The 26,458-nt window shown below is 43.2% G+C and overlaps 4 protein-coding genes across 5 annotated transcripts; 2 read left to right on the forward strand and 2 right to left on the reverse strand.

Moving 5' to 3' along the window:
• Positions 1-3,039: 3,039 nt before the first annotated feature.
• LOC106585512 (coiled-coil domain-containing protein 157) lies at positions 3,040-6,719 on the reverse strand. Its single transcript, XM_082968378.1, has 10 exons — positions 6,698-6,719; positions 6,516-6,558; positions 5,811-6,340; positions 5,595-5,672; positions 5,310-5,479; positions 4,969-5,145; positions 4,626-4,794; positions 4,249-4,400; positions 3,952-4,049; positions 3,040-3,781 (listed from the first exon to the last, which is right to left on the reverse strand). The coding sequence occupies exons 1-10, from the start codon at positions 6,717-6,719 to the stop codon at positions 3,526-3,528; spliced, it is 1,695 nt and encodes a 564-aa protein (XP_082824504.1). The 3' UTR covers positions 3,040-3,525.
• A 184-nt stretch (positions 6,720-6,903) lies between these two features.
• LOC123730368 (coiled-coil domain-containing protein 157-like) lies at positions 6,904-7,333 on the reverse strand. The gene has a single exon (XM_045706646.2). The coding sequence runs from the start codon at positions 7,153-7,155 to the stop codon at positions 6,904-6,906; it is 252 nt and encodes an 83-aa protein (XP_045562602.1). The 5' UTR covers positions 7,156-7,333.
• Positions 7,327-13,869, forward strand: LOC106585510 (splicing factor 3A subunit 1). Of its 2 annotated transcripts, none has more exons than XM_014171796.3 (15): positions 7,327-7,558; positions 9,242-9,351; positions 9,449-9,656; positions 9,795-10,052; positions 10,412-10,486; positions 10,594-10,744; positions 10,876-11,075; positions 11,247-11,361; positions 11,501-11,808; positions 11,972-12,223; positions 12,331-12,538; positions 12,694-12,848; positions 13,009-13,110; positions 13,239-13,310; positions 13,408-13,869. In XM_014171796.3, exons 1-15 carry the CDS (start codon positions 7,514-7,516, stop codon positions 13,507-13,509), a joined length of 2,361 nt encoding a protein of 786 aa, XP_014027271.1. In that variant the 5' UTR covers positions 7,327-7,513; the 3' UTR covers positions 13,510-13,869. The 2 variants fall into 2 exon arrangements, with proteins under 2 accessions (XP_014027271.1, XP_014027272.1); XM_014171797.3 differs by having other exon boundaries at positions 9,801-10,052.
• Positions 13,870-13,985: 116 nt separating this feature from the next.
• LOC106585513 (TBC1 domain family member 10A) lies at positions 13,986-25,267 on the forward strand. Its single transcript, XM_014171801.3, has 9 exons — positions 13,986-14,733; positions 16,871-16,970; positions 18,166-18,273; positions 18,360-18,466; positions 18,606-18,720; positions 18,971-19,036; positions 19,168-19,357; positions 19,570-19,724; positions 20,343-25,267. The coding sequence occupies exons 1-9, from the start codon at positions 14,552-14,554 to the stop codon at positions 20,988-20,990; spliced, it is 1,671 nt and encodes a 556-aa protein (XP_014027276.3). The 5' UTR covers positions 13,986-14,551; the 3' UTR covers positions 20,991-25,267.
• Positions 25,268-26,458: the final 1,191 nt, after the last annotated feature.

The raw sequence follows: 26,458 nt of genomic DNA on the forward strand, positions 1-26,458 counted from the left end.
ATCAAGCTACCAATAACTTTTTCCAGTGTGAAGTAAATCTACACTAAAGCTACCCTTTAGAAAAATATAGTTTACTTAACTAAAGTTACTTTGAAAAAATAGTTAACAACATCCAAACTACTTTGATACATTATCATATCTAAATCTAAAATGTCATAGACTGCAAATTGCAAGAATAGATCACTCTAGTCACAATACTAACCCAAGGAAAAAAAGGAAGGTTGTACGGAATAAAACTATTCCAAGACAACAATCCTGTTTGCAACAAGGCACTAAAGTAATACTGCAAAACATTTGGCACAGCAATTCACTTTTCGTCCTGAGTACAACGTGTTATGTTTGGGGCAAATTCAATATAACACATTACTAATTACCTCTCTCCATATTTTCAAGCATAATGGTGGCTGCATCATGTTATGGGTATGCTTGTAATCGTTAAGGACTGGGGAGTTCTTCAGGATAAAAAGAAACGGAATGGAGCTAAGCACAAGCAAAATCCTAGATGAAAACCTGGTTCAGCCTGCTTTCCACTAGACACTGATAAATGAATTTCAGCAGGACAATAACCTAAAACACAAGACCAAATCTACACTGGAGTTGCTTACCAAGGCAATGAATGTTCTTGAGTGGCCGAGTTACAGTTTTGATTTAAATCTACTTACAAATCTATGGCATGACCTGATAATGGTTATCTAGCAAAGATCAACAACCAATTTGAGAGCTTAAAGAATGTTGAAAATAATAATGGGCAAATGTTCCACAATTCAGGTGTGGACAGCTCTTAAAGACTTACCCATAAAGACTCACAACCTGTGGCGACCCGTCATTCATGGCATGTGAGGCAGAGCTTTTTTTTGGTTGCCTGTTTTGCATGTTATTTTGGCATTAATACGTGTCACATATCAGTTTGCAAACAATTTAAAAAACAACATTGAGTTAATAAAGCCGAATACAAATATGGTCTCTTTTTTGCTTTCTTGAGTAAGGCAGCTGCAAAATGCAGGTTTCAGCCTAGCTCAGCGCTTTCTGTGGTGGTGGGGCAGCCAGCGTTATCTAGTTGCGCCGTGATTGGCTCAGAGTTCTGTCACTCATGGGGAAACTACGTCACCCGAAAATCTACTGGGAGAGCTCGACAATTCAAGCCCCTTGGGTGCTGCCATAGCGTTACATTAGTTCCCATCCAAGAATCCTCATGGTCATTGGCCACAGATAAAATTACATCAAATCACGTTATATCTACAGTAACTTTGATTGAACTGATTATGTCAACATCATATTTTCAACTGCATACTTTCATTCTCCATCTGAGGATATGACGGAGCCAAGTGACTTGGTGTATAGAGAGAAGAGGGCCTAGAAGCGAGTCCTGGGGGACACCAGTAGTGAGAGTACATGGTGCAGACACAGATCCTCTGCACGTCAACTGCTATGAAGCAGCCTGCAGGTAGGATGCAATCCAAGAGTGTGCAGAGCCTGAGACGCCCAGCCCTGAGAGGGTGGAGAGGAGGATCTGATGGTTGATAGTGTCTAAGGCAGCAGATAGATCTAGGATGAGAACAGAGGAGAGTCAGCTTTGGCAGGGCGGAGAACCTCCGCTAAACAGAGAAGAGCAGTCTTGGTTGAGTGATCCATCTTGAAGCCTGACTGGTTAGGGTCAAGAAGGTCGTTCTAAGAGAGATAGCAAGACAGTTGGTCAGTGACAGCACGCTCAAGTGTTTTGTAAAAAAGTGATGCCGGCTTTAGGAGGCCTTATGGTGCTTTCAAGACAACTGGGAAATAAAAAAAACAAAAACAAGATCGAATCATGACGTCAGTGATTTTCAGGTTGGAAAGTCGGCGCTCTAGAAAAATGCCAGAGTTTCCGACTTGGAATTCCGAGTTGGATGACCATTCAAAAATATATCCCTGACGCGGCACGTATTTTTCCCAATCAGAGTTCCCAATCAGGTAAACACACAGAGCCACACCAGGTTGTCACCATGACTTGTATTTTACCTAGGAGGCCTCTCCCTGTTTTAGACTGACAATTTTAAGATATTTAAAATTATTTTTGCTGTTTGTGCTTGAGCACATTCTTTATTCATGTGCTTAAATAATTTATGGGCTTTAATGGGCTTGTTATGCTCAGTTTATTATTGCTTTACCTTCCAAACGAGATAACTGTTTCACTACCTCCTTGTGGATAATTGTGCTAAGTGCATTTGGGAGAAGTCAGCAAATACACATTTGTGATCCAAGCAGTGTTGGGGAAGCTACTCTGAAAATACGGTTTACCAAGCTACCAATTACTTCACACTGGTATAAATTAATCTACACTAAAGCTACCCTTTAGAAAAATATAGTTTACTCAACTACTTTTTCAAAGTAGCTTTAGTTATGTTCAAAAGGCTGTGAATTATTGTAGTTAATCATATCAGTAATGTTAGTTAGTCATATCAGAGCTGTAGCTCCGCCCACCGGTGAAGTGGAGCATAGCATGCTGGGCGATCTCCAGCTCAGAGAAGATCAGCTCGAGAGTAGTCAAGTGAGAGAAAGTTCCAGCCATCCTTGTGTTTCCCCACCAGTTAGCTTTCATTGTTAGCCAAGGCCAGTGTGTGTCCTTGTTGGCATACCACACACACACACACACACACACTTTGGTTGAAGCAAGTTGCCAGACCACTAAGTGCCTTAGCCCATCCATACTACATACACTGTGCGGTGCAGTTCCGTGCCTGAGCATCTTCAGCATTATTAAACCACCTCAACTGGAATCCTACCTGTCTGTCATCTGTGCCCATACCTTCACACGGTAGCGAACACATAAAGTAAAACCTAACCTAAAGAATACACAGTCCACCAAGTCCTCACTTACAAGTTAACTACATCCAAACTACTTTGTGATAAATTATCATATCTAAATTTGAAATGTCATAGACGACAAAATGCAAGAACAGATCACTCTAGTCAGATGTTAACAGAATTTGTAATTTAGCCTATTAAACACAAACTATGTTTCAAGTGAGAATTAGGAAGGTCTGATGCCGAAAAAGTAGAAAATTGTCTACTTCACCCATATTTTATTTTTGCAAAAAGGTTGTGGGTAGTTCCAGTAGTTAGCGACACCGCTACATGGGGGAAAAAAGTTAAATACTACATAAAACACTACCAAGATTAGAATTTAGTTCAACTACCACCAAGCTACTACAAAATGCACTACTCCCCAACACTGGATTCAGCGCAGAAAAATGATTAACACAACAGTTCAAGAAATAAAAAACATGACACCACAGTTGTATTGTGTATGAATGCAAATACATTTTCAGGCAAATAGTAACTTCAAGCCAGATCAATGTTGACAAAGATCCTGAAATCTATATCTTAGCTGTATTGTTTCTCTGCCTAAATCATCTGTGTCTTATCACAGTCTCCTTATGGAGATGCCTGACATACACTTCAAACAACAGCCTCTTTCAGCCCCCGTCTCTTTGAGCATTGTTATGCTCCAAAAATTGTCACCATGAGGTTGATCATCAAGTGCTGGATTCACTTCTTCCTCTGGTTCATGCAAACAGAGCGGGTTCTGGAGGCCTGGCGTATCCTAGTGTAGGTTCTGGCTGCACTGGTGTCTGGGGAGAGCCGGAGGGTCTGCTGGTGCACCAGAGATGTAGTGGAGGTGGCAGAGAGTGACGAGGTAGCGGTGGACAAGTGATCCCGAGGCCTCATCTCCATAGGGATGGCCCCTTCATCTGCTCCCTTCTTCCTCACTCCATGTTTCAACAATCCTGCACTGGAGGTCTGACTGGGATGGACAGAATGAGAGAACAGATGAAGAGTCTGTCGGGATGTATTTATGAAAACACTACTAGAATTAATAATACACCCTACATGCTAAGGTAGGATTCAATTTTTGTTGTCCCTGTATTATCTGCAAACATAAATGGATATGTTCTTTCTGCGGTGTTGACTTACAGAGGGCTGTGTGGTACATAGGAGGTGGGTTTTAGCTGGCTCTCTCTGGGTGTGTCAGGCAGAGACTGGGTGAATCCACAGCTGCTGGAGCAGGTAATCTGTAGAGATTGCAATGTGTTTAATGTTTACAACTGTCCTTATCATTGTTCAAATCAAATCAGGTGTATTCAATGGATCACAACATGCAGTAGTTCTCCAGCAGCAGTTTTGAAGTATTATCCCCTTAGCCCCTTTCATCAGTTTCCACGGTCAACACACTTTACACGAAAGGAGTAGAACTGTCCCCTGGACTCCTACCTTGGACTCCACCATGGAGGCCCCTAGTTGGGCTCTATCCTTCAGTTTCACCAGGCTACTGTGCAGGGTGCTATTCTCCTGCTCCAGAACCCTAATCCGAACATAGTTAGCCTGAAACTGCTGCTCCATATCCCCAAACACATCCCCTGTGCCTGAGACAGAGTCAAGTCTTAGATTAGAATATGCACAGAGCTGTGACAGGCAGCTTGACATGGTGATAGCATAGTCAACATACTGTAATTGTAACCAGGTCTGTGTGGTAACTATTCAAAACCAAATGTAAGTAAACCCACACTGGCAAACAATACAGAAGTCAACAAAGTCAACATGGTGGGTCAACACAGAACACATTGGGTTATTTAGGGAAATGAACATACTCTGTGGAGATCCCTGAGGCAGGGGGTTGAGCTCCGGGAACGCCACCAGCAGCCTCTCCCTCTGGGCTAACTCCTGCACCTCTCCTCTCAACTGATTCACACTGTCTTTCAGCTCACCCACGTGACTCTCCAGTCTCTGCTTCTCCTGCTGAAGCTCAGAACACAAGGCCTCAGGGAACGCAGCGGCAAGGCAGTTAGTTATACACAAATGATTGTTCTTTGGAAATGAAATAGGGTAATATATATGCTATGCTGAAATATGTATCTGCCCAATGTATGCAAGCAGCACTATAAAATGAACTACATGAAACATTGCATTGCGGACTGACAGGTAGTAATATACCTGTTCTTGGGTGAGCTGGGTTTCAAGTTGGTCCTTCTCCTCTGAGATGTGTGTCAGTCGTTCCTGTAGGTCTGTCTGTCGGTCCTCACTCTTCCCCAACTGTCCCTGAAGCTCCTCACACTCCTGGTCCAGAGCATCCACTCGCTCCAGCAGAGACCTCTGCTTGGCCTGCAATGACTGTTGAAGACACAGAGTGAGACTGTGCAGTAACAACTCACTTAAAAGACACAAATCAGTGTTTTTAGATGAAGTCTTTAAAACATCTACTAGTACTGCCCCAGGTCTGGTTTTCAAGACTGCCCCCATGAGTACCCAACTCGATACATGGTTGTTATACTGACCTCCTGTTGGCGACAAGCATTCTGGTACTTGGATTTCTCCTTGTCAAGTAAGAGCTGAGTAGTGGACAGTTGAGCCTCCAGCACTTGTGTCTTCTCCTCTAATTTACTCCGTGCCTCTTCCTCTACCTGCATGGTCTTCACTTCCTGATGTAGCTCATCTCTCTCACACTCTGACAAAGAAAGGACAATGTTTCGCAGTTTTTCTGTTCACAACAATTAGATAACTTGGGCTCTCTCCTTCTGCTCCTAAAACATCGGACATGGGGTGGGGTTGTTTGTCCTTACCGAGTTGGTGTAACCTTTCTTTTAGCAAACTAATCCCTGCCTTCAGTTTGGAGTTGCTATCCTCCAGGGACACGGTGCCTAAAAGAGACACATTTATATTGTGAATAGGATGAAAGCACTTTTACTCTTGAAATGTTCTATTATTTTGTCTCCCTTCAAATATATTGTTGTCAGCAAGGTTTCCACTCTGTCCTCACTTGTTGAGTACTACTGTACCTCGCCTTAGCTCCTCATGTTCTTCCTGCAGTCTCCTCTCTGTGTCCTCCCTGGATAACTGGGCCTCCTGCAGTCTTTGCTCCAGCTGTTTTTTGCTGGCTTGGTGCGTTGCCCTTTCATGCTTCAGTTCCTCTTGTGCCCTACCCAGCTGAGCCCTGAACTCCTCCCGTTCCCTTTCCGCTGCCTGAAGGCTGTTTCTGAGAGGCTGCACTGTGGACCGCACCTCCAGCAGATGCTTACCCACCCGGCCCATGTCCCTGCGCTGCTCTATGGACCACTGGGACACATCTCCTGCAGTCAGACGGCCCTGCGCCAGGGTGTCATCCACAGCCACCAGAAGGCGCTGCAGAGAGGAGGGAAGGCCCTCACTCCGACACAGCTCCACAAGAGCATCACCAGTCTCCCTCAAACTGGACTGGACCTGAGCACAGGCATCACAGGGGACAAGGGATGACACTACTGTCTGGCAACTTACATTACAAGTGTCCGTGGATATAAGGGGAAGGCAGGAGGGGATGCTGCTTGCTGTTCTGTGAGTGGGACAGGAGAGGGAGCCATTTAATATTTTCTGTGGAGGACACAATGGAGTGCTTGCTGCTGTTCTTGAGGTACAGTGCTGAGACACTATTGATGGAGACTGTGGACAAAGATCACTTTTTGTGTTCAGAAGTGAGGATGCTGAAGAAAAAGTTGTATTTTCCTCACATTTTGGAGTTTTGATCACTTCTTGAATATCTTGCTTCATGCTCTGAATAAGAGAGGGAAACAACATGGTCATAAGATATGCATTTAGCTATTGTATGTGAAAAATAAACACCAGGTGTGCTTTGAAAACTCACCGCCCTCTGGTTGCCAACCTGGATCAAGTTATCCCAATAGTGTCTGACTACAAGGCCAATTGATACACATGGACCTTTTTGCTGAATGTTTTCTCTCTTCTGTCCCAACTTCAACTGCTCTGCATGGGCATTGAAACTTTGCAGCAGGAGCAGCAATCTAGGGGAAATAAATGGATTACAGTCATGTATAATCATTTCCAACTATTCCCTATAGCCACATCAGATCATTACAATAAGTCATATTGTACAATAACTTACCTGTCAATCACCAACTCCAGCAAAACAATATGTGAATGCTGATTGAATTCCTCTTCCCCATCAACAAAGTCGTATTGTTCTAATAGCGACACCAGGTCCAGATTGCATGAAAGCTTATCTGGGAACTTCCAGGAGGGGAATCGAACTGGGCCTGTCCTAGAGAAGACATCGAGAACAGCACCTTGAAGATCTATTAAATCTCTCCGGAGGCTTTCAACGCAGTCCTGACGTCCTAAGAGATGTGTCATATTGACAAGCCTTAGTATCTTGCACTCTTTCCCTCATGGATTGGCTCAAGGCACTTTTTGTTGTGCCTTCAGGAAGATGCTGTGACAGAGAGCAGAGCTGAGTTGGATGTTGTCACTTTATTTCCATAGCGACCTGCTAGTAGAACTGCAAATCCCATAATGCTTAGATGTGTTTCCGGAAGTAAAATTCCTCCATTCCAGGTTGGTCAACGGACGAACAACGGTCCAATTTGGAAATGGTTTTGTGCAATTAAATCAGTTTCTAGATATAGCTATAGTACCACAACAAGTAGTGTAATTGTGAAAAGAACGAACCTCACTTTTTACCAGATAAGCCAAGCAAGGAATTGACGCAGCCATGCCGCCTGGGCCTGTACAAATTGTTCAACTGGAGCCCAACAGGGTAAGATCTGGTACATTCCATCCCTCTTTATCAAATCAAAGTGTATTGGTCGCATACACAATTTAGCAGATGGTATAGCGGGAACCGCGTAATGCTTATGTTACTGCTCCTAACAATGTATTCAAATGTCAATCGAGTACACAAATAATACAAAATAAATAAAGATCAAGAAATGTCTGCACTAATCTAGCTACGTTAGCTAATCAACAACCCAAATAGCACGAACAGTAATCCGAATGGAATCAATAAACATGTACACCGGATGACTTTACACAAGTTGTACTAAGAATGGTACTGGTATGAACAGCAGTAGATGAGTTTGACTCAGAATCTGGGTTTACAGGAGACGTTCTTCAATCCCAGCAAGCAGTCATTCAATTTGCCATTCACCAGTTTTTCAAGCTTAAAAATGTAAAAATACGTTCGGTATTTACCAAAGAGTTTTGCCGAGCAACTACTGCCGTCCCGGCTGGTACTTCCAAAAAGTAAAAAAAAAAATATATATATAAGTCTAAATAAAAAGTTACATGCAACCGAAAAAATGTATTGTCTGGAAATAATCTATTGTTTATCTAAAGTATTGTTTTTTTAGCAAGTGCGCATGCAACTCTTCTGCACCTCCTGCAATATTATAAATGTAATTAAAATACACTAAGGCCTTTATAGAAATATTACAATCACTGTAAAAACACTGTATTGTCTAGTTAATCTACTTACATGAAATATTATTGCATTCTGTGCAGCACTGGTGAAACAACAGATTGATATGATGTTCATATGCTCAGTAGTGGACAAATTACTCAATTGTCATACTTGAGTAAAAGTAAAGATGCCTTAACAGAAAATGACTCAAGTAAAAGTTACCCAGTAAAATACTGCTTGGAGTAAAAGTCTAAAAGTATCTGGTTTTAAATGTACTTAAGTACAGTGGTAGACACAGTTCTCAATTGTCATACTTCAGTAAAAGTAAATGCTATACATCAAATTCCTTATATTAAGCAAACCAGATGGCACCATTTTTATGTTATTTTTTTTATTACAGACAGACAGCGGCACACTCCAACAATCAGACATCATTTGCAAACACAGTATTTGTGTTTCGTGAGTCCGCAAGATCAGAGGCAGTAGGGATGACAACACGTTATATTGACAGGTGCCATAATTCTTTCCTGCTTTAGCATTCAAAATGTAACGAGTACTTTTAGGTGTCAGGAAAAATGTATGGAGTAAAAAATCAATTATTTTCTTTAGGAATGTAGTGGAGTAAAAGTAGAAGTTGTCAAATATAAATGGTAAAGTACAGATACCCCAAAAAACTACTTAAGTAGTACTTAAAGTATTTTTACTTAAGTACTTTACACCACTGCATATGCTGTGATAAAATCAATTATCTTTCCTGCTGCTGGATCAGCCGACCTGTGCAAGGCAGCAGAAAGGAAGGGGTAAACCTCTCGCCAAAATCTGTCTAAAATAAGCCTAATGTGTTCTCTATGGGCTTGTTTTGGACCTTAAGTTGTTGCCCGCCTTTGGGACAATGACTCATTTTTAGGTTGGAGACATGATCATCATCTCATTATATATACATCTCTCTAATAAGCCAGGTAGCCTCGGATGCTTCAACATGACAATATTTGTAAAGCCTCACGAGACAGGTAATTTCTGCATTATATATTGTTTCAACAGGCAGATGAGTCAACAGAGGAAACCCCAGCAACGAAACCCATAGTTGGGATCATCTATCCACCTCCTGAGGTCCGAAACATCGTCGACAAGACTGCCAGTTTTGTAGCCAGGTTGGTTTTTCAGTCTCATTCTCAGTCGTGTTTTTATGAAATCGTATGACCTCATATTGCAATGGTCATGCATCCTTTTCCTTCCATTAATTCTCAGGAATGGACCAGAGTTCGAGGCAAGGATCCGTCAGAATGAGATCAACAACCCAAAGTTCAACTTCCTGAACCCTAACGACCCTTACCATGCTTACTACCGCCACAAAGTCAATGAATTCAAGGAGGGCAAGGGCCAGGAGCCGTCTGCGGCCGTACCGAAGGTCATGCAGCAGCAGGCCCTGCAGAACTCACAGCAGCTTCCTCAAAAGGTGTGCCTTCCTAGGCATTTGGTGGTTCCTTATCTATCGGTTTATAAATCACTGATTGTCATTTGTTCACTGTAAAGTGTAAGACGTGATTGATGCCTAAAAAGAGCTATTCTAAGTTATGGTTTCCTTTACCGGTAGGTGCAGGCTCAAGTGATTCATGAGACAGTGGTGCCAAAGGAGCCTCCACCTGAGTTTGAGTTCATTGCTGACCCTCCTTCAATCTCAGCATTCGACCTGGATGTTGTTAAGCTGACAGCCCAGTTTGTTGCTCGCAACGGGCGCCAGTTCCTCACACAGCTCATGCAGAAAGAACAGCGAAACTACCAGTTTGACTTCCTGCGACCTCAACACAGCCTCTTCAACTACTTCACCAAGCTGGTGGAGCAGTACACTAAGGTACAGCGTCATACCAATTATTCTTGATTGTGGCATATACCTTGTTGAAATATATCATTACATTTTTTTTTATTTGACCTTTATTTAACTAGGCAAGTCAGTTAAGAACAAATGTTTATTTTTAATGACGGCCTAGGAACAGTGGGTTAACTGCCTTGTTCCGGGGCGGAACGACAGATTTGTACCTTGTCAGCTCGGGGATTCAATCTTGCACCCTTTCGGATACAAGTCCAACGCTCTAACCACTAGGCTACCTGCCGCCCATCATATGATAATTTGTCTTGTTAGTAGTATAACATGTCTTCAGCTGGTTGTGTTGTGATGCTCACCTGTGTTTGTCTTGGGTCTTTTCCCCCTAGATTCTGATCCCTCCCAAGGGACTTCTGATAAAGCTGAAAAGAGAGTCTGAGAACCCCAGGGATGTGCTGGACCAGGTATGTCCCTGAAGCTTTGATGTATGGTTTACCCACCATAAGCTCTTAAAATGGCCATAGTCTATAATTCCATGCAATAACAGTTTATCTCCTGGCTTTACCAACAGGTGAGGTACCGTGTTGAATGGGCGAAGTTCCAGGAGCGTGAAAGGAAGAAGGAGGAGGAGGAGCGGGAGAAAGAACGTGTGTCCTACGCCCAAATTGACTGGCATGACTTTGTAGTGGTGGAGACCGTGGACTTTCAGCCTAATGAACAAGGTAGAGAAATGAACTGTCACCCAGACAAATTAATATGAATAGATAGTTCATTTTCGGTTCCTGAGAGATTGTTATCCACCGCCTGTGTCACTAGTTTTGTAATGATGGTGTTATGACTTGTGTTCCAACAGGCCACTTCCCCCCACCCACCACACCTGAGGAGCTAGGAGCTCGCATCCTGACCCAGGAGCGTTATGACAAGTTTGGAGAGAGTGAGGAGGTGGAGATGGAGGTTGAAAGTGAGGATGAGGAGGACGATGAGCGGGAGGAGCGGGATGATGGGCGTCCCACACAGCCTGATCAGGACACACAGCTGCAAGACATGGATGAGGTTAGTAGACACAGACCTGTTTCAGTATACACACACACAACAGTAGGATGTCATTAACAGCTTATTCCTCCTTAACAGAGTTACTGATTGAACATGAATGTAATATTACTATTATTAGGAAATAGTGTAATCAATGTAGAGTCACATGAGTCTTTGATGCCTTCTGCCCAGGGTTCTGATGACGAGGAAGATGGCAAGGCACCATTGCCCCCAGACAACCCCATGCCACCCCCACTGCCCCCTACTCCAGACCAGGTCATTATCCGCAAGGACTATGACCCCAAAGGTGAGAGGGATTCCATCATCAGGAGCTAAACACCCCTTATGCTAGATGTTTTAATATCATGTATGACAATAAAGGACAGGAAAATACATGCATGTTCTTCATTCGTCCTTGCATTTGATACATTTTTCTTGCCCTGTAGCCTCCAAGCCACAGCCTCCAGCCAAGACTCTGGATGAGTACCTCATCTCTCCCATCACGGGTGAGAGGATCCAAGCCAGTAAGATGCAGGAGCACATGCGCATTGGGCTACTGGATCCCCGCTGGCTGGAGCAGAGGGACCGGGGCATCAGAGAGAGGCAAATCGAGGACGAGGTTTACGCCCCTGGCATGGACATTGAGAGCAGCCTGAAACAGTTGGCTGAGAGGCGTACTGATATCTTTGGCGTGGAGGAGACAGCCATCGGTAAGAAGATTGGAGAAGAGGAGATCCAGAAGCCTGAGGAGAAGGTGAGTGCAAGTGGAGAAGGAATAGCCATTTGGTTTTTTTGTGTAAAAGAAATGTCTAAGCGGAATCGATTACTAGTCATTAGGTTGTAATCTCTAATCTCTAACTTAATTTCATTGTCATTATGTGGTCAGAGTTTTTACTTAACGCACCTTTCTTCCTTAGGTGACCTGGGATGGACACTCTGGCAGCATGGCGCGTACTCAGCAAGCAGCACAGGCCAACATCACCCTACAGGAGCAGATTGAGGCCATTCACAAGGCCAAGGGACTGGTGCAGGAGGATGAAAGCAAAGAGAAGATTGGACCGAGCAAGCCTGAGCTTTACCATCATCACCAATCACCCCTTATCTCCTCTGCCCCCCTTCTGCCCAAACCCAGTCCTCCAATGAACACGATGGCTCGAGCCCCTCCTTCCGTAAGTTGCTTTCTTGTTCAATAGAAGTGCTAAAGCATTTATTTTCTGTAACATTAATTTGTCAATATATAAGGTTGACTGTTTATTTTTCCTTGTGAATCATGCAGATGCCGCCCCCTGTACGCACCACTCTCCTGTCAGCTGTGCCTGTGATTCCACGGCCCCCCATGGCCCCTGTGCAGATGCGCCTGGCCCCAGGGCAGGTTCTAACACCCATGCCTCCCATGATGCATGCTCCCCGCATCAACGTGGTACCCATGCCCCAACCACCTCACATGATGGCCCCCAGACCACCCCCCATGGTGGTACCAACTTGTAAGAGAACCATTGCTATACTATTCCCACAGTGTTAAATACTTTGAAATCCAATTAATGACTTCAGAAATATGCAGTGCAACAAATTACTTGATTTACTATTTTTAAGCATGTTATTGATAGATTGACTGATTTTAATCTTCTTTCCTGTCCAGCATTTGTCCCTGCCCCTCCTGTCCCGCAGCCCCCCCGCCCTGACCCGCAGCCACCTTCCCACCCACCCCCACGCCATGATGATGAGCCTGCCAGCAAGAAGATGAAGACAGAGGACAACCTTATACCAGAGGAGGATTTCCTCCGCATATACAAGGTTTGTTCACCTATTAAATGTCAAGGACAAATGGCAAAATGCGGTAGTGTGAATGATCCACGGCTGTATTTTTATATGCCATGTCGGTCATCCTATGCTTGCTGTTGGTAGTTCTGTATATTGACATGTAAGGGTTATTCTACTGTATATTATTTTATAGGGTTCAGTGTCGGTCAAAGTACAAGTTCCCAACATGCAGGACAAGACGGAATGGAAGCTAAGTGGACAATCGCTCAATTTCACTGTCCCACTCACAGATCAGGTATGTTAGTAGTTCACCCACCATTCCACTCTCCCTTTTACCCATACAGTATATATTCTCATGAGTGCACATCCATGAAGTCAAATTTTCTGGAATGTTTCTGAACTTCCCATTCTATCTCACCTCAGGTATCTGTTATTAAAGTCAAAATCCATGAAGCAACCGGCATGCCAGCTGGAAAACAAAAGCTACAGTATGAGGTAAGCATTGTTTCCATTTCAATAACTGTATGTGTAAATGTAAACTGACATGACTGGTTATCATTGGAGTCATTTACATCTATCACTTCTATTACAGGGAATTTTCATCAAAGATTCCAACTCGCTGGCCTACTACAACATGAACAACGGTTCAGTCATACACCTGGCACTGAAGGAGAGAGGTGGGAGAAAGAAGTGAACATCCCCTCAACAGGTTTCTCTGCCATACGCAACCAGTTTGCGACATTTTGTTATTTACCCCCAAGTAATTATTATAAAGTCAGAAAAATGGGGGTAAAATAGCAACTTTATCAGAGCAGCTCTCTCAAACGATTTATGTCCTTTGTTGGTCATACCAATTGTAAAGAATGCTTGAGGCGTAGTCTATAAATAAACTCTAATTAGTTTTGGTTTCGTATTTTAAGCTTTGATTCTTTTCTAAATGTTAATTGTATTGTTTAAGGGGATTGTATGCATGCTGCTGGTTTGCAGGTGGTTTCTGTCCAGATTTTCCAGCCCATGTCAGTCCATCAAATAAAGTAATAAAATGTCACCATTATGTCATTTGAGTGGGTTCAGTATTTTGAATGGGCCATACTGTCATGGTGTGCAACTGGGATATGCAGCTCAAAATATTTAGTAAGCAGATGTTCAAGAGAGTGAGGCAGCTGATGTGACTACCAATGGGGAAATCAAGTTGCAACCACTGCGTTAGATGAGAGCGCAGGCAGGACATCCGAACTTCTCAACTTGCCTGACAAGGAAACGGAATACATGGACCAGGAGGAAGGAAGGAACGAACGACACAAACTGTCTTTTAGCTTGCTTCACCAACATGACATAACCAACATATGCACATTTGTGGTGAATTGTGCTACCTAGTTAGCTAGCGTGCTAACTTTCTAGCTAACTAATTCATTGCCACATTACAAGCTAGCTAGGCTAGCCAGATTCGTTTACGATCATTAACGCACACACGGCAGCTAGCTGACGTTACTGTCTGAAAAGGCTGCTACGTCAACATCACACGGGAAAACGTGCGGTATTTACTAACATTTCGCTCGCTCAGTTACGCATTCTGTCGTTAATAACTAGATGAATTAGCTAGCTAGTCCCGACAGCTATCGTTAGCTAGCTACGTATTGCATGCCATGGCATTAGTTTTGTTTGTAAACGTTCGCCTGGTTACATACTGTTGGTTGTGACAGTGCCAAAGAAATAGATGTATTTTTGAGAGAATCATGGCTAAAATAGAGAATGGTCGCCAGTCGGCCGACTCGAGAAGAATCAGGACCATTAGTAGCAATCATATGGACGACGAGAGCTCCCTTGGCTCAGACTCCGAGATCAACGGCTTTACCAACGACAGGCACACTGATAAATATGGATTTATTGGAGGGGCGCAACAGTATTCAGAAGAATCGTAAGTAACGTTGGTGTTCTGCTCACATTGCCCCATATAATTTGTAAGCTTGCACACTCCTATAGTTACTTGGGTGTGTGAAATGTGACTACATCAAATGTGTGTTTTTAAAGGGTTGTCTCTTTAGTCCCATCTATGGAAAAAGACATGCCTCCAGTATCAACCTCCCAATTAATATGTGAATGGGGCCATTTGGGGTGTACTTGGCATAAACTCACTGTTCTTACCGAATGTGACTTATTTCTCTAACTAAGTTGTTTAAATACCCTGTACTATTTTAAGATATGTGAACCAATTTACTCAAACTGTGGACTAGCATCATAAAGTCTCTGTAAGCAGAGACCCTCCCTTCAAGCCACCAGTCTGCTCTGAAGTTCTGGGAAGACCCCTGATTGTTTGTTTACATAGTGTTTGGTTCTTGCCTAGGATGATAAGAACCGAATACTCTGAAAGGGGGAACTGAGAATAAACCTTTAGGTGTGAAGGGCGACGCTGACCAGCTTTATCATCTTAATCTCCTTTCCAGTTCATCTCCCTCTTTTGTGGTGTCTTTGAATCACAATGCCTTATGGACACTGATGTCATATTAACTTTTGGACTATGCAGCTAGCAGCATGGGGACTCAAATGCTCCCTTTCATGATTGGAGGGACACCAGGTTTTGTTTTCCTGAGCACATTCTTCCTTTTACACTTGGTTCAGCACAGGTTTTTCATGACTTTGACTTGTCTCTTTTCTTTTAATAGTAGGCTTACGTTACGTTTTAATCTTAGGATGCATAGTTCGAGTACAATTACACATTGATTTTCTCAATGCACCCTTCGCCTTCCAAATAATTTAATATGTCAACAATATTATGTATTTTATTCCAATTTCCTCTTTTATGGTTTTGCCAGAGGCAACAAGAGGTAAGTCTCTCTAATTATGAGAAGAAGTCTTTGTTATTGTGCTCATGTCCATGCCCTGCAGTGTAGCACACTGCAAATGGAAGGAATGAGTGAAATTTGTGCAAGCACTATCTGCCTGGGAGCTTCCTGTGTTCTGTAGTGTTGGCTGGCCTTGTGCCACATCTTTGGTGCCCCATTGTTGGAGTGCCTCTTCTGGCTCAGGGTTTTATAGGAAGTGGGAGACAAAATTTTTTTTAATTAAGATTTCTATGTGATGAACTAAATTATACTTAAGTACAGCAGTCTATTTATTTTCATTTGTGTAAGGTGGTAGGCAAACTGGCAAAGGAAGATAAGATAAAATATTTGTATCTTAGTTTTGGGGATTGGAGTGAACAGAATTACTGCTAGAATCCTTAATTGAAACAATAGCAAAGAGTTTCCCACCCCTGTTTTTCTGAAAAGGTAAGAGATGGGGCTGGAGAAATGTAACCACTCTCAAATTCATAGACCATAGATGTGATATCATGTCCAGTCCTTGTACCCATAGCTCTGTTTTAACCAGGCTTCGAAGCTAAACAGTTTTTGTTTACATTTTACTTTTACTAACATTTGCGTAAACTATTTTGTGTTCTGATGGGGTACGACAGTTGAACTGAGCACATGAGGCATTTATATGTTATATTCTTCAAGAATCAATGTGTATAGATCAATCATTCAAAAGGCAAAAAGTGGATGCAGCAACTAAGGGTTCTGGCTTTAAGAGGAAAGAGGTTTATCCAAATGTAAAGGCCTCTCTTTGAACTTCTTATACCCCATGATTACAAGGTTGTGCTGATGATTACATGCTACTTGAGCGCCATCAAGCCAAGCTATAAGAAAACGTTAGGCCTATATATTTTCGCATGCTCAGTTCCATTTCTTGGATGGAGGCTTGGAGCCAAACTTACCACATTATAACGTTACCTAATCTCTTTTCTGGTTCTGCACAAGGCCCGCCCTGCCTGCATACATAGAGGGAAAATCAAATGCCTCTCAGATACCTGTTTTACCCTTTCCTCCTGCTTGAATTTCTTATCTTTAATGCTTCAAAACCTGTTTATTTTCATTCTACTTCTACACCTTTTTTTTTTATAAAACAATTAGAAACTCTAAAAAGCTATAACAGATTTTTATAAAATGAATTCTATAATTTTGCTTAGATTTAGGAAGTTCTATCATTTCCTCCTTATTCTTCTGTCTCTCCCTCAGGGCTCAGGATGTCCCTCCAGAGGTGCTGAGGCAGCGAGAGGTCAAATGGCTAGACATGCTGAGCAACTGGGACAAATGGATGGTCAAGAGACACAAAAAGGTCAGACAGTTGCTGAGAGTTGGAACATTCATACGTCTGACACAATTTCATTTGTTGCCGTGTCTAGACTGTTGTGACACTGTCTCTTACCATCTGGTGGTCTTAATTATTCCTCAAACGATCCTAAATAAGTTCTTGCACAGTATGTGGCAACTCCTTATTATGTTATTAGCCAACCAGGGCCTAGTTAGTTCTTGCATCTTGATAGTACTCTGCCCTGGTTTTGTAAATCTAAGTATTGCTTCCATGCCATCCTCTGTCCAGGCATGTTGGGGGTTTGGGCTGTATTGTAATGACTGCTACAGCACAGTTACTGTTAGGACAACAACACTGTTTGTGTTCCCTAATAATTCAGACAAGCCAGTGATTAACCTGCATGGCAGACACTGACTTGTTTGTTCCCCAGTAAACTTTAATGGTTGGAAGAAGTGTAAAGCTTTGGATAGTTTCCTTCATGGAGGTTGTTCAGGGCTTTGGCTTCCATCTCAAGTTGCCTAGCCAGTTCTACCCGTGTGTCTAACGTTAACTATTAAACTTCAGCCTAATCGCAATTCCATGAGTCAGCAGCAGGGCATAACACAACCCATCCCATTATCTCCCTCACCGACTCCATGTTGGAACACGTGACAGAGCAAGACTCTGGGTGGGGGTAACATCACATGACCCATCCCTGTAACAAAGTTAGGGTGGAGATTGCAGGATTGACAGCGACTATCTTGTTCTCACTGCAAGCTCAAGTATGGACTTGGTTAAGGGTATTACCACATGAAACGCACTAAAGTGCACTCACTTAAATAAACACAAAAATGATCAGTAGGCAATGTTTCCTCTGGCTGCTATGCTGTTTGATCTCAGAGTCATAGTGTCTCTGTTTCCCCTTCTCTACTTTGTTGTTCCATGACTTCCTCCAATGGCTGTTCATACTCTTCTGGAAAGAGTGGCAGTAGCTTATGATATCTGTAAAAAGAAATGGACTGAGTAGAAGTGTGAATGAGTTATTCAACTAAACCCAAACAGTATTGTATAGGTCCAACGGCTTGTTTTGTTTCCATGATTACAGGGTCCCTCCAGTTCTCTCAACGATACTGACTCTATAATGCTCTAGTTTAACAACTCTCTTGAAATGCAGCTTGATTTTTACTGGAACAATCTTTGGTTGGTAATAAATACATTTCTCTGTCTCTCTGTTTAACAGGTGAGACTGCGGTGCCAGAAAGGAATCCCTCCCTCACTGCGAGGCCGTGCTTGGCTCTACCTGTCAGGAGGAAAAGTGAAGAGGGAACAGAACCGGGGGAAGTTCGAGGTTGGTTATGTTCTTTCTCTTGCTCACGCTCTCCGTTTGTTTTTACTGTGTGGGACTGAGGTTGATTCTCCCTAGTGTTGTTTCAGGAGCTGGACAGTCAGGCTGGAGACCCAAAAGAGCTGGATGTGATTGAGAAAGACCTGCACAGACAGTTCCCCTTCCATGAGATGTTTGTATCACGAGGCGGCCACGGGTTAGTTGTCTCACACAATAGGATTGTTTATCCTCACTCGGGGACTAATGTTTGACATTTAGTCTTGTCTGACCTTTGTCCTTGTGTGTGTTCATTGCTGTGTTCATGGGTTTGTTTGTGTGTTTGTTTACCCACACAGACAGCAGGACCTGTTCCGTGTTCTGAAGGCCTACACGCTGTACAGGCCAGAGGAGGGCTACTGTCAAGCCCAGGCCCCCATTGCTGCTGTGCTGCTCATGCACATGCCTGCTGAGGTGAACCCTGTGCCTCTTGTACTCTGAACTGTGGTTCTCTCACAATGACTCCCTGACCTGTGGTTTAGCTAAGTGAATAGTGCTCTCAACCAGCTTCCTTCCTTTTGTGACCCTAGTTACAATGGAATTGTTTATGTACGCTACACCTATAGCTTGCCTGCCGCTACTGTGTGCTTTAGTTTTGGTTCCCTCTAAAGGTATGGTTCCAGTCACAATTTCCTAACACCATCATCTGTATGTTTTTCCACAGGATGCATTCTGGGGGCTGGTCCAAATTTGTGAGAAGTACCTCCCAGGATACTACAGTGCAGGGCTGGTAAGACATGTACCCTTCACTAATGCACTACAAGATAAGTCCTATAGAGTAAGGTAGACCACACAAGATGTGTTTTGTTCTCCAGTCAGTATGAAACTACGTACTTCCCTCTCTCCCCTCTGTCCCTGCAGGAGGCCATCCAGTTAGATGGAGAGATCCTGTATGCTTTGACGCGGCGTGTCTCCCCCCTAACCTACCGCCACCTGGAGAAACATAAAATAGAGGCCATCCTCTACATGACAGAGTGGTTCATGTGTGCCTTTTCCCGCACCCTGCCCTGGGCCTCAGTACTCCGTGTCTGGGACATGTTCCTCTGTGACGGTTCGTTAGTTGCAGAAACTCCCACACAAACATCTGTCTTGGATTCTTTCAGTTACAACCTCCAATTCATACACTGGAGCCCGGCAGTATTGTTGATCACCCATTGAGATAATCAGTAAAGTTCCTGTGATGCTTGCAATTGTGGATGATACACTCTGGAATCATCCCTCATGTCCAGTTAGTGACTGTGTGACCTCTTACCCCCCTCCCAGGTGTGAAGATAATTTTCCGGGTGGGCCTGGTGCTGCTGAAGTGCATGCTGGGTACTCGTGAGAAGCTGAAGGCGTGTCAGGGCCAGTATGAGACCATGGAGCTGCTGAGGGCCATAGAGCCACGCTACATGCAGGAGGGCTTCCTCGTCCGGGAGGTAAGGGCTTCACTAGCAGGGAGTCAATGTCTATAGAGATACACAGGACTTACACAATAATCAACACCGGAGAAGTATCGTCTTCAAGCACACTGGGTTACATCTAGCTGCTGAGTCCTGTTAGATAGAGATTAGAATGACATAACACCCCTATTTTACCCAGAGTGGAATTGTCGTCTGTGCCTGGCTAGAGAGAACAATGGCTGTTCAGAAATGTAGTAGTACAGTGGATATGTGGAGTTCAGAGTGGAAGTTAGTGATTCACAGTTCTGACTGGTCAGTGTCTAGTCCCTCCCTGGCTTTGTGTGAGTGTCTCTTCACTTTGACCATAGCCTCTCTGATAGTGTCGACCATCCTCACTGTGAGTGACAATGAAGCTCCTTTAGCCTCAGGCAGTTTGACATTTACTAACAAGGTTAAGATAAGGACTGGAATGACTCACCACCTAACAAACTTTTTCTCCTCTTGGCCATTAGTACTATACATTTTGAATCACATTTCCTACAAGATAGCCTAAACCAATTTGAGTATTTTGTACATAAGTTTCCCAGTGTACTGCATGCCTGTAATCTGTCAGTGACCAGCAGTAACCACTGTCTCTTTCTTCTCCTCCCTCAGGTTCTGGATGTGCCTGTGTCAGAGCGGGACATTGAGAGCGAGCACCATGTTCAGCTGAAGCGCTGGAGGAAGAACCATGGTGAGCTCCACTGGAAGTCCCCTCCCAGAATGCACGGTGCCAGGGCTATCATGGCCTCGGAGCCTCCCAGTCACCAGGACCTTCGTCAGAACCCCACCATCATCGTCGAGTCGCCCCTGCCTCCCCCTCAGCCCACCCCTCAGCTGCAGAAGGGAGAGAAGAAGGGCAAAGAGGAGAAGAAGAAAGGAAGTATGAAGAAAACCCATCCTCCTGTCACGGAGATCCCCAACCCTTATAATTTACCTGGTGACCCTAAGCTTCCACTCAGAGATCCTCAGCTTCCACTCAGAGATCCTCAGCTTCCACTCAGAGATCCTCAGCTTCCACTCAGAGATCCTCAGCTTACTCTGAGAGACTCACCAGTACAGAAGCCCCTCGTCAATGACACACCCCTCCCAAACACACCTAAAGACTCTCACCTGCCCCAACAACCAGCTCTTAATGACCAACCAGCCCTCAACGACCAACCAGTCTTTAACGACCAGTCTCTTCTCAAAGAGTCGCCCCTCCAGAAGTCCAGACAGAGCCTGAGTAGCACAGAGGCAGATCATCAGGACACATACCTGTAGCTCTCGCTGTGGGCAGAAGGTGGAACTGCATGTGTGAAACTGGGCATGATGGTGAGTGAGTGAGAGAGGAACTGGAACAACCCCTGTTTTATCCTGGACAGTTCTCATTCACTCGCTCACTCACTCGCATGCCCTCTGCATGCCCTCTGCATGCCAACCAAGCCCTCTGTCTCTTTATCAGGCACTAGCACAGCTCAGCCATATACCAGCAACTGGGTGTACCATGGCCAATGTCACTGCAGCCCAACCAGGGGCGACAATTGTATATTTTTCATATGATTTTTATTCTGCTTGCTTTTAAGACAGCGTATTGCCTAGAGCAAGCACACAGTCAGCAGCATACACTAATGCATCACTGCCAAGTGTTTATAATACTTTCATCCTTATGTTACCTCTTCATACTTTTTCACTCTGACTGTTAGTGATGTGCAAGGGAGACATGTTAGTGATTTATTGGTTGTGTAGTTGTATACATAAAACAATCATCACCTAATAGACTATCTGATTCTAGGGTTTAACAAGAGACTTGAAACTGCCTTCATTTGCACAAAGTGGGAGTATTTAAAAAAATAAAAAATAAAAATCTCCCAACCACCTGTGGTTTGTAGGAAATAGGAATTGGAAATATCAACTTTTTTTGAACTAAGCTATTGATACTTTTTTAATTTAATGTAAACCCTTGCCATTTCATTTTGAATAATGCTTAAGAAAGAGCTGGGTAAATATTGTTTCAAGTCAGGTTGGTTGAGTCAAGTCCCAGTTGGCCTTATCGATAAGTAAAGAGCTTCCATCCTTCACCACCAGAGAGCAGTCTTGGTGTGTTTTCCTGTACATTCTGTTATTCCAGCTGCTAACTTCCCCTTCCTAAAAAGGAACTCCGAGCACTCTAGTCTCGAATTTACACTCATTACGTGTCAATTCCATACTTTCAAAGGAACTTGCAAGCTTGTTTTACTCTACAGTAAAAGGTGACATATGACATGTGCCTTGTACAACGTGTGTGTATAAATCTTCTATTGTCCCTGCCAGGTGGTAATGGGCCTGATCTCTTGAGACCAGACACATCCTCAGTGCCAGGCAATTCCAGTTACTATGTAGCGTTTAACTCATCTAAGGTATGCAAGAAGGAGAGAGGACTGGACATTCCTCACAATAATTTGACACATTCCTGCCCTTGGGTTTCTTAAAAGCCAATATGTCTTGTGGCCAACATGCTTAGTCTTCTATGAATCATGTATGTATAGTATTCATGCATGTTCATATTTAAACATTTTGGGGGCGTGTGAGTGCCATAGCAGTTAGCTGGATCGTTCCACCAATTCGGTGCCTTTTGAAAGTGTAACTTGGTCAACCTAATTTGATCTCACCTAATTTTAACATGGTCATAAAAAGCACTTTTTCTTTTTTTACACTTTACCCTATCGAGGTTAAATAATAATTTAAAAAAAGACTAAGTGCCAAATAAACTAACAGGGTTGACTGTAACAGGGTTGCTGATTTAATCTTAAATCCCCTTGTGAATCTTCAAAATTACTTTGTCAAAGCAACAAAATAACTTTACAATGATGGTGAAAATTTTGAGAAATGTTTGGGTTAAGTGGGTTAAAATCTTCCTAGAAGTCAAACGGTGCAAGTCAAAATGCTGAATTTATTTAATTATCTATGTGGTCTTTATTAAAGGGCACGTCATTTAATATAACACGATGTTAAAATTCAATATTGGTGCACAATTTCTATTTAAATATCAAAGGGACGCAAAAGGCACTCTGTTTGTGGAACGGCCCAGCTGTATAGTGCTAACCTCTGCTCCACTGCACAAGTGCTGGGTGATGTGGACCTTGCAGGCTAGATGCACTATATATACAAAAGTATGTGGACACCCCTTCAAATTAGTGGATTCGGACATTTCAACCACATCCGTTGCTGACAGGTGTATAAAATCGAGCACACCGCCATGCAATCTCGAAAGACAAACATTGGCAGCAGAATGGCCTTACTGAAGAGCTCAGTGACTTTCAATATGGCGCCGTCATGCGATGCCACCTTTACAACAAGTCAGTTGATCAAATTTCTGCCCTGCTAGAGCTGCCCTGGTCAACTGTAAGTGCTGTTATTGTGAAGTGGAAACGTCTAGGAGCAACAACTGCTCAGCCGTGAAGTGGTAGGCCACACTAGCTCACAGAACGGGACCGCTAAAGCACATGGCGCGTAAAAATCGTCTGTCCTCCGTTGCAACACTCACTACTGAGTTCCAAACTACCTCTGGAAGCAACGCCAACACAAGAATGATTCGTCGGGATCTTCATGAAATGGGTTTCCATGGCCGAGCAGCTGCACACAAGCCTAAGATCACCATTCTCAATGCCAAGCTTCGGCTGGAGTGGTGTAAAGCTCGCCGCCATTAGACCCTGGAGCAGTGGAAACACATTCTCTGGCGTGATGAATCACGCTTCACCATCTGGCAGTCCAACAGACGAATCTGGGTTTGGCGGATGCCAGGAGAACGCTACCTACCCCAATGCGTACTGCCAACTGTAAAGTTTGGTGGAGGAGAAATAATGGTCTGGTGCTGTTTTCATGGTTGGGACTAGGCCCCTTAGTTCCAGTTAAGGGAAATCTTAACGGAACATTCTCGACAATTTTTTGCTTCCAACTTTGTGGCAACAGTTTGGGGACGGCTTCCTGTTTCAGAATAACAGTGCCCCCATGCACAAAGTGAAGGCCATACAGAAATGGTTTGTTGAGATCGGTGTGGAAGAACTTGACTGACCTGTACAGAGCTCTGATCTCAACCCCATCGAACACCTTTGAGATTAATTGGAACGCCGACTGCGAGCCAGGCCTAATCGCCCAACATCAGTGCCCGACCTCACTTATGCTCTTGTGGCAGAATGGAAGCAAGTCCCTGCAGCAATGTTCCAACATCTAGTGGAAAGCCTTCCCAGAAGAGTGGAGGCTGTTATAGTAGCAAAGGGGGACCAACTCCATATTCATGCCCATGATTTTGGAATTAAATGTTCGATCAGGTGTCCACATACTTTTGGTCATGTAGTGTGGCTCTGTAAAGACATGGATCAGCTTATTGCTACACTGAGTGACAGGTCCAGATATATGGTGATCAAAACCAAATAACAATGTTATAAGGATCATCGGATTGATCCATTGCCTGTTACTATGGATGCTTAGCCTTACTTGTTGCATACCGGCGAGGGATTACTTTTGGGATATCTTGGAGTTTTCATCTTTTGGGATAACGTTGAAGCCTTTCCATTTAAAAATGGTTCATTCATTTGGGGAGATCATGAGGCCTGTTGGGATAAAGACCAGGCCTTTGCTTTGGGAAAATAATGGACAGTCTGTTGACCACAGCCTTTTTGGGGATTCAAGTTTAGAGGGAACTCAAGGTTTGCAGTCAGAGGTGTCAAAGGATTTGAACTATTCTGTTGTAGGCACTATAGGAAATGATTCAGTAGAGATTAAGATGTAATCGATGCACAACACTTATTATTGCTATAATATATCATTCCACTGAATGCTGCACGTTTGTTGTACAGGTCACCTCTAAGACCTCACTTAAAAGCAATAAAAGGTGAATGGAGGTCAAGTAAACAACAACAACATATTTTATTTATTATTTAACCTGGCAAGACCGTTAAGAACTAATTCTTATTTACAATGACGGCTTAGCCCGGACAACGCTGGGCCAATTGTGCTCTGCCGTATGGGACTCCCAATCACGGCTGGTTGTGATACAGCCTAGAATCGAACCAGGGTCTGTAGTGAGGCCTCTAGCACTGAGATACAGTGCTTAGAACGATGCGCCACTCGGGAGCCACATAGCCCTTCTCCACCCAAGTGTATAGTGGCCTGTATCACTTATTTCCCATTTTGCAGCTATTCTAGATTAATTTAATGCTTAAAATATGTATATAAGACTAATTTGTAAAATGTCATTTTGTAATGAAATATTGTATTTTTTTTGTGTGTACACCTGTATTTGATGATCAAAATCCACCATTTGCCATAAATCATGGTAGAAACTGAATCTGTTTTAGCTAGATAATTTTGACACTAACTTTACAGTTTAAAAAGCAAACACATGCAATCCTTTCTTCCCTAGAAATATCCATGTCTTCTCAGCACAATGGTTTTAATTTTCTTTATTCAGAGAGGCCTTTGGTATTTCTATGTCAACTATCAACAAATATGTATTTATCTCAGAAGATTTCATATTGTCATTTTTGTTTTTACAAATAAAATCACTTTGATCAACAACAGCTCACGTTGCGTTTGCGTATTGGAAATGTGTTATTTTGTATAGTAGTGAATCGGCAAAAGCCTACTAATAAAGTAGTTTTTTGGTGTGAGTTTACTTTATAGCACCAGAGGGAGCAGTAGAGCCATAAAAGACCCCTACTTGTCTTCCACATTTGTGATTCTAAAAGTTTTGAAGAAAAAAAGTCTGCTAAAACGCCATGTAAAACAACACGTGTGACAATAGTTTTAAAACATTTTTTAAACACAATTAAGGAAATATTTTACCTCTGTCCCTTTTTTTTACCGTCCCTCATTTCGGCGACGGTGTAACCTACTTGAGGTGAGGTCATCCAAGGTGACTACTTACAGGCGGTTTTGTTTTTCCCAATTTTCTGTTTTGACGGTCAAACATCTATTTTTCCCACCTCGAGGTGTGAGATAATTGGAGTGAATAGCAACACTTTACCCCTTTGACAAACGAGTTCAACGCAAATTGCTACCTTTGCACCCTGAAAAAACCCAATCGAAGGTCAGACAATTAGGTAAACTACAGGTGTCTCCAAGCAGCAGGCAATTTTTACGTCCCCGAGGTCAGTAAGCAAGAATCATTTTAACCATTTGTATTGGTCGTTTTCTGTGATAAATGAACAAATAAATGCAAGTCAAGATTTCGAAATTACCAAAGAATTTGAATTACTTGTATGCCATTGTTTGTTTTATTTGGCACTGATGACCCAAAATTATGAAAAATACTGAGTACACTATTGTGCATAATTTCACAACAGTTTGATAATGGCTGGTTGGTTGGTTGCATGCGGCCTTGCAAAACCTTGCTGAAGAGTACCATGATTTGTTAATGGTCGCATTTGTATTACCTCTTGCTCTTGATTTGTGGTCTGTAACTGGCTAGAGGTATGTTTGTTAATAGTTTAGGAATCCATGCACCCACTTCTCCACCACCTCACACACTCCCTCTCAGCAGTGGACACCTGCCCCTCTTTCAGTGTCATTTACATCTCAAAGGGGACATCAAGAAGACCCTTTCTGTGCTCTTCTCCACTCTCCAGCAATGATCAGATTTATCTCCTCATCAATGGAAATATACGCCTTTAGAAATCCATCCCTCCTTTCTTGTCCTCCGCTAATAGAAATGGGGAGAAGGAGCAGTAAAAGAGAGACTTGTGATCCTCTGTGTGATCTTTCGACCTAAC

Source organism: Salmo salar, chromosome 24 (genome assembly GCF_965601325.2).
Source record: "Salmo salar chromosome 24, fSalSal1, whole genome shotgun sequence".
NCBI lineage: Eukaryota > Metazoa > Chordata > Actinopteri > Salmoniformes > Salmonidae > Salmo > Salmo salar.

Excerpts from the sequence above, each read along its gene's own strand:
- LOC106585512 (XM_082968378.1), bottom strand. The coding sequence starts at position 6,719 with ATGTGTATCAATTGGCCTTGTA. Across the intron at positions 5,146-5,309 it reads ATGCTTGTCGCCAACAGGAG|TCATTGCAGGCCAAGCAGAG; the intron begins GTCAGTATAACA and ends TGTCTTCAACAG. Across the intron at positions 4,401-4,625 it reads GCCTCAGGGATCTCCACAGA|GCACAGGGGATGTGTTTGGG; the intron begins GTATGTTCATTT and ends ACTCTGTCTCAG.
- LOC123730368 (XM_045706646.2), bottom strand. The coding sequence starts at position 7,155 with ATGACACATCTCTTAGGACGTCAGGACTGCGTTGAAAGCCTCCGGAGA.
- LOC106585510 (XM_014171796.3), top strand. The coding sequence starts at position 7,514 with ATGCCGCCTGGGCCTGTACAAATTGTTCAACTGGAGCCCAACAGG. Across the intron at positions 7,559-9,241 it reads TTCAACTGGAGCCCAACAGG|GCAGATGAGTCAACAGAGGA; the intron begins GTAAGATCTGGT and ends TTGTTTCAACAG. Across the intron at positions 11,362-11,500 it reads CAAGGACTATGACCCCAAAG|CCTCCAAGCCACAGCCTCCA; the intron begins GTGAGAGGGATT and ends CTTGCCCTGTAG.
- LOC106585513 (XM_014171801.3), top strand. The coding sequence starts at position 14,552 with ATGGCTAAAATAGAGAATGGTCGCCAGTCGGCCGACTCGAGAAGAATC. Across the intron at positions 14,734-16,870 it reads CAACAGTATTCAGAAGAATC|GGCTCAGGATGTCCCTCCAG; the intron begins GTAAGTAACGTT and ends TCTCTCCCTCAG. Across the intron at positions 19,725-20,342 it reads AGGGCTTCCTCGTCCGGGAG|GTTCTGGATGTGCCTGTGTC; the intron begins GTAAGGGCTTCA and ends CTCCTCCCTCAG.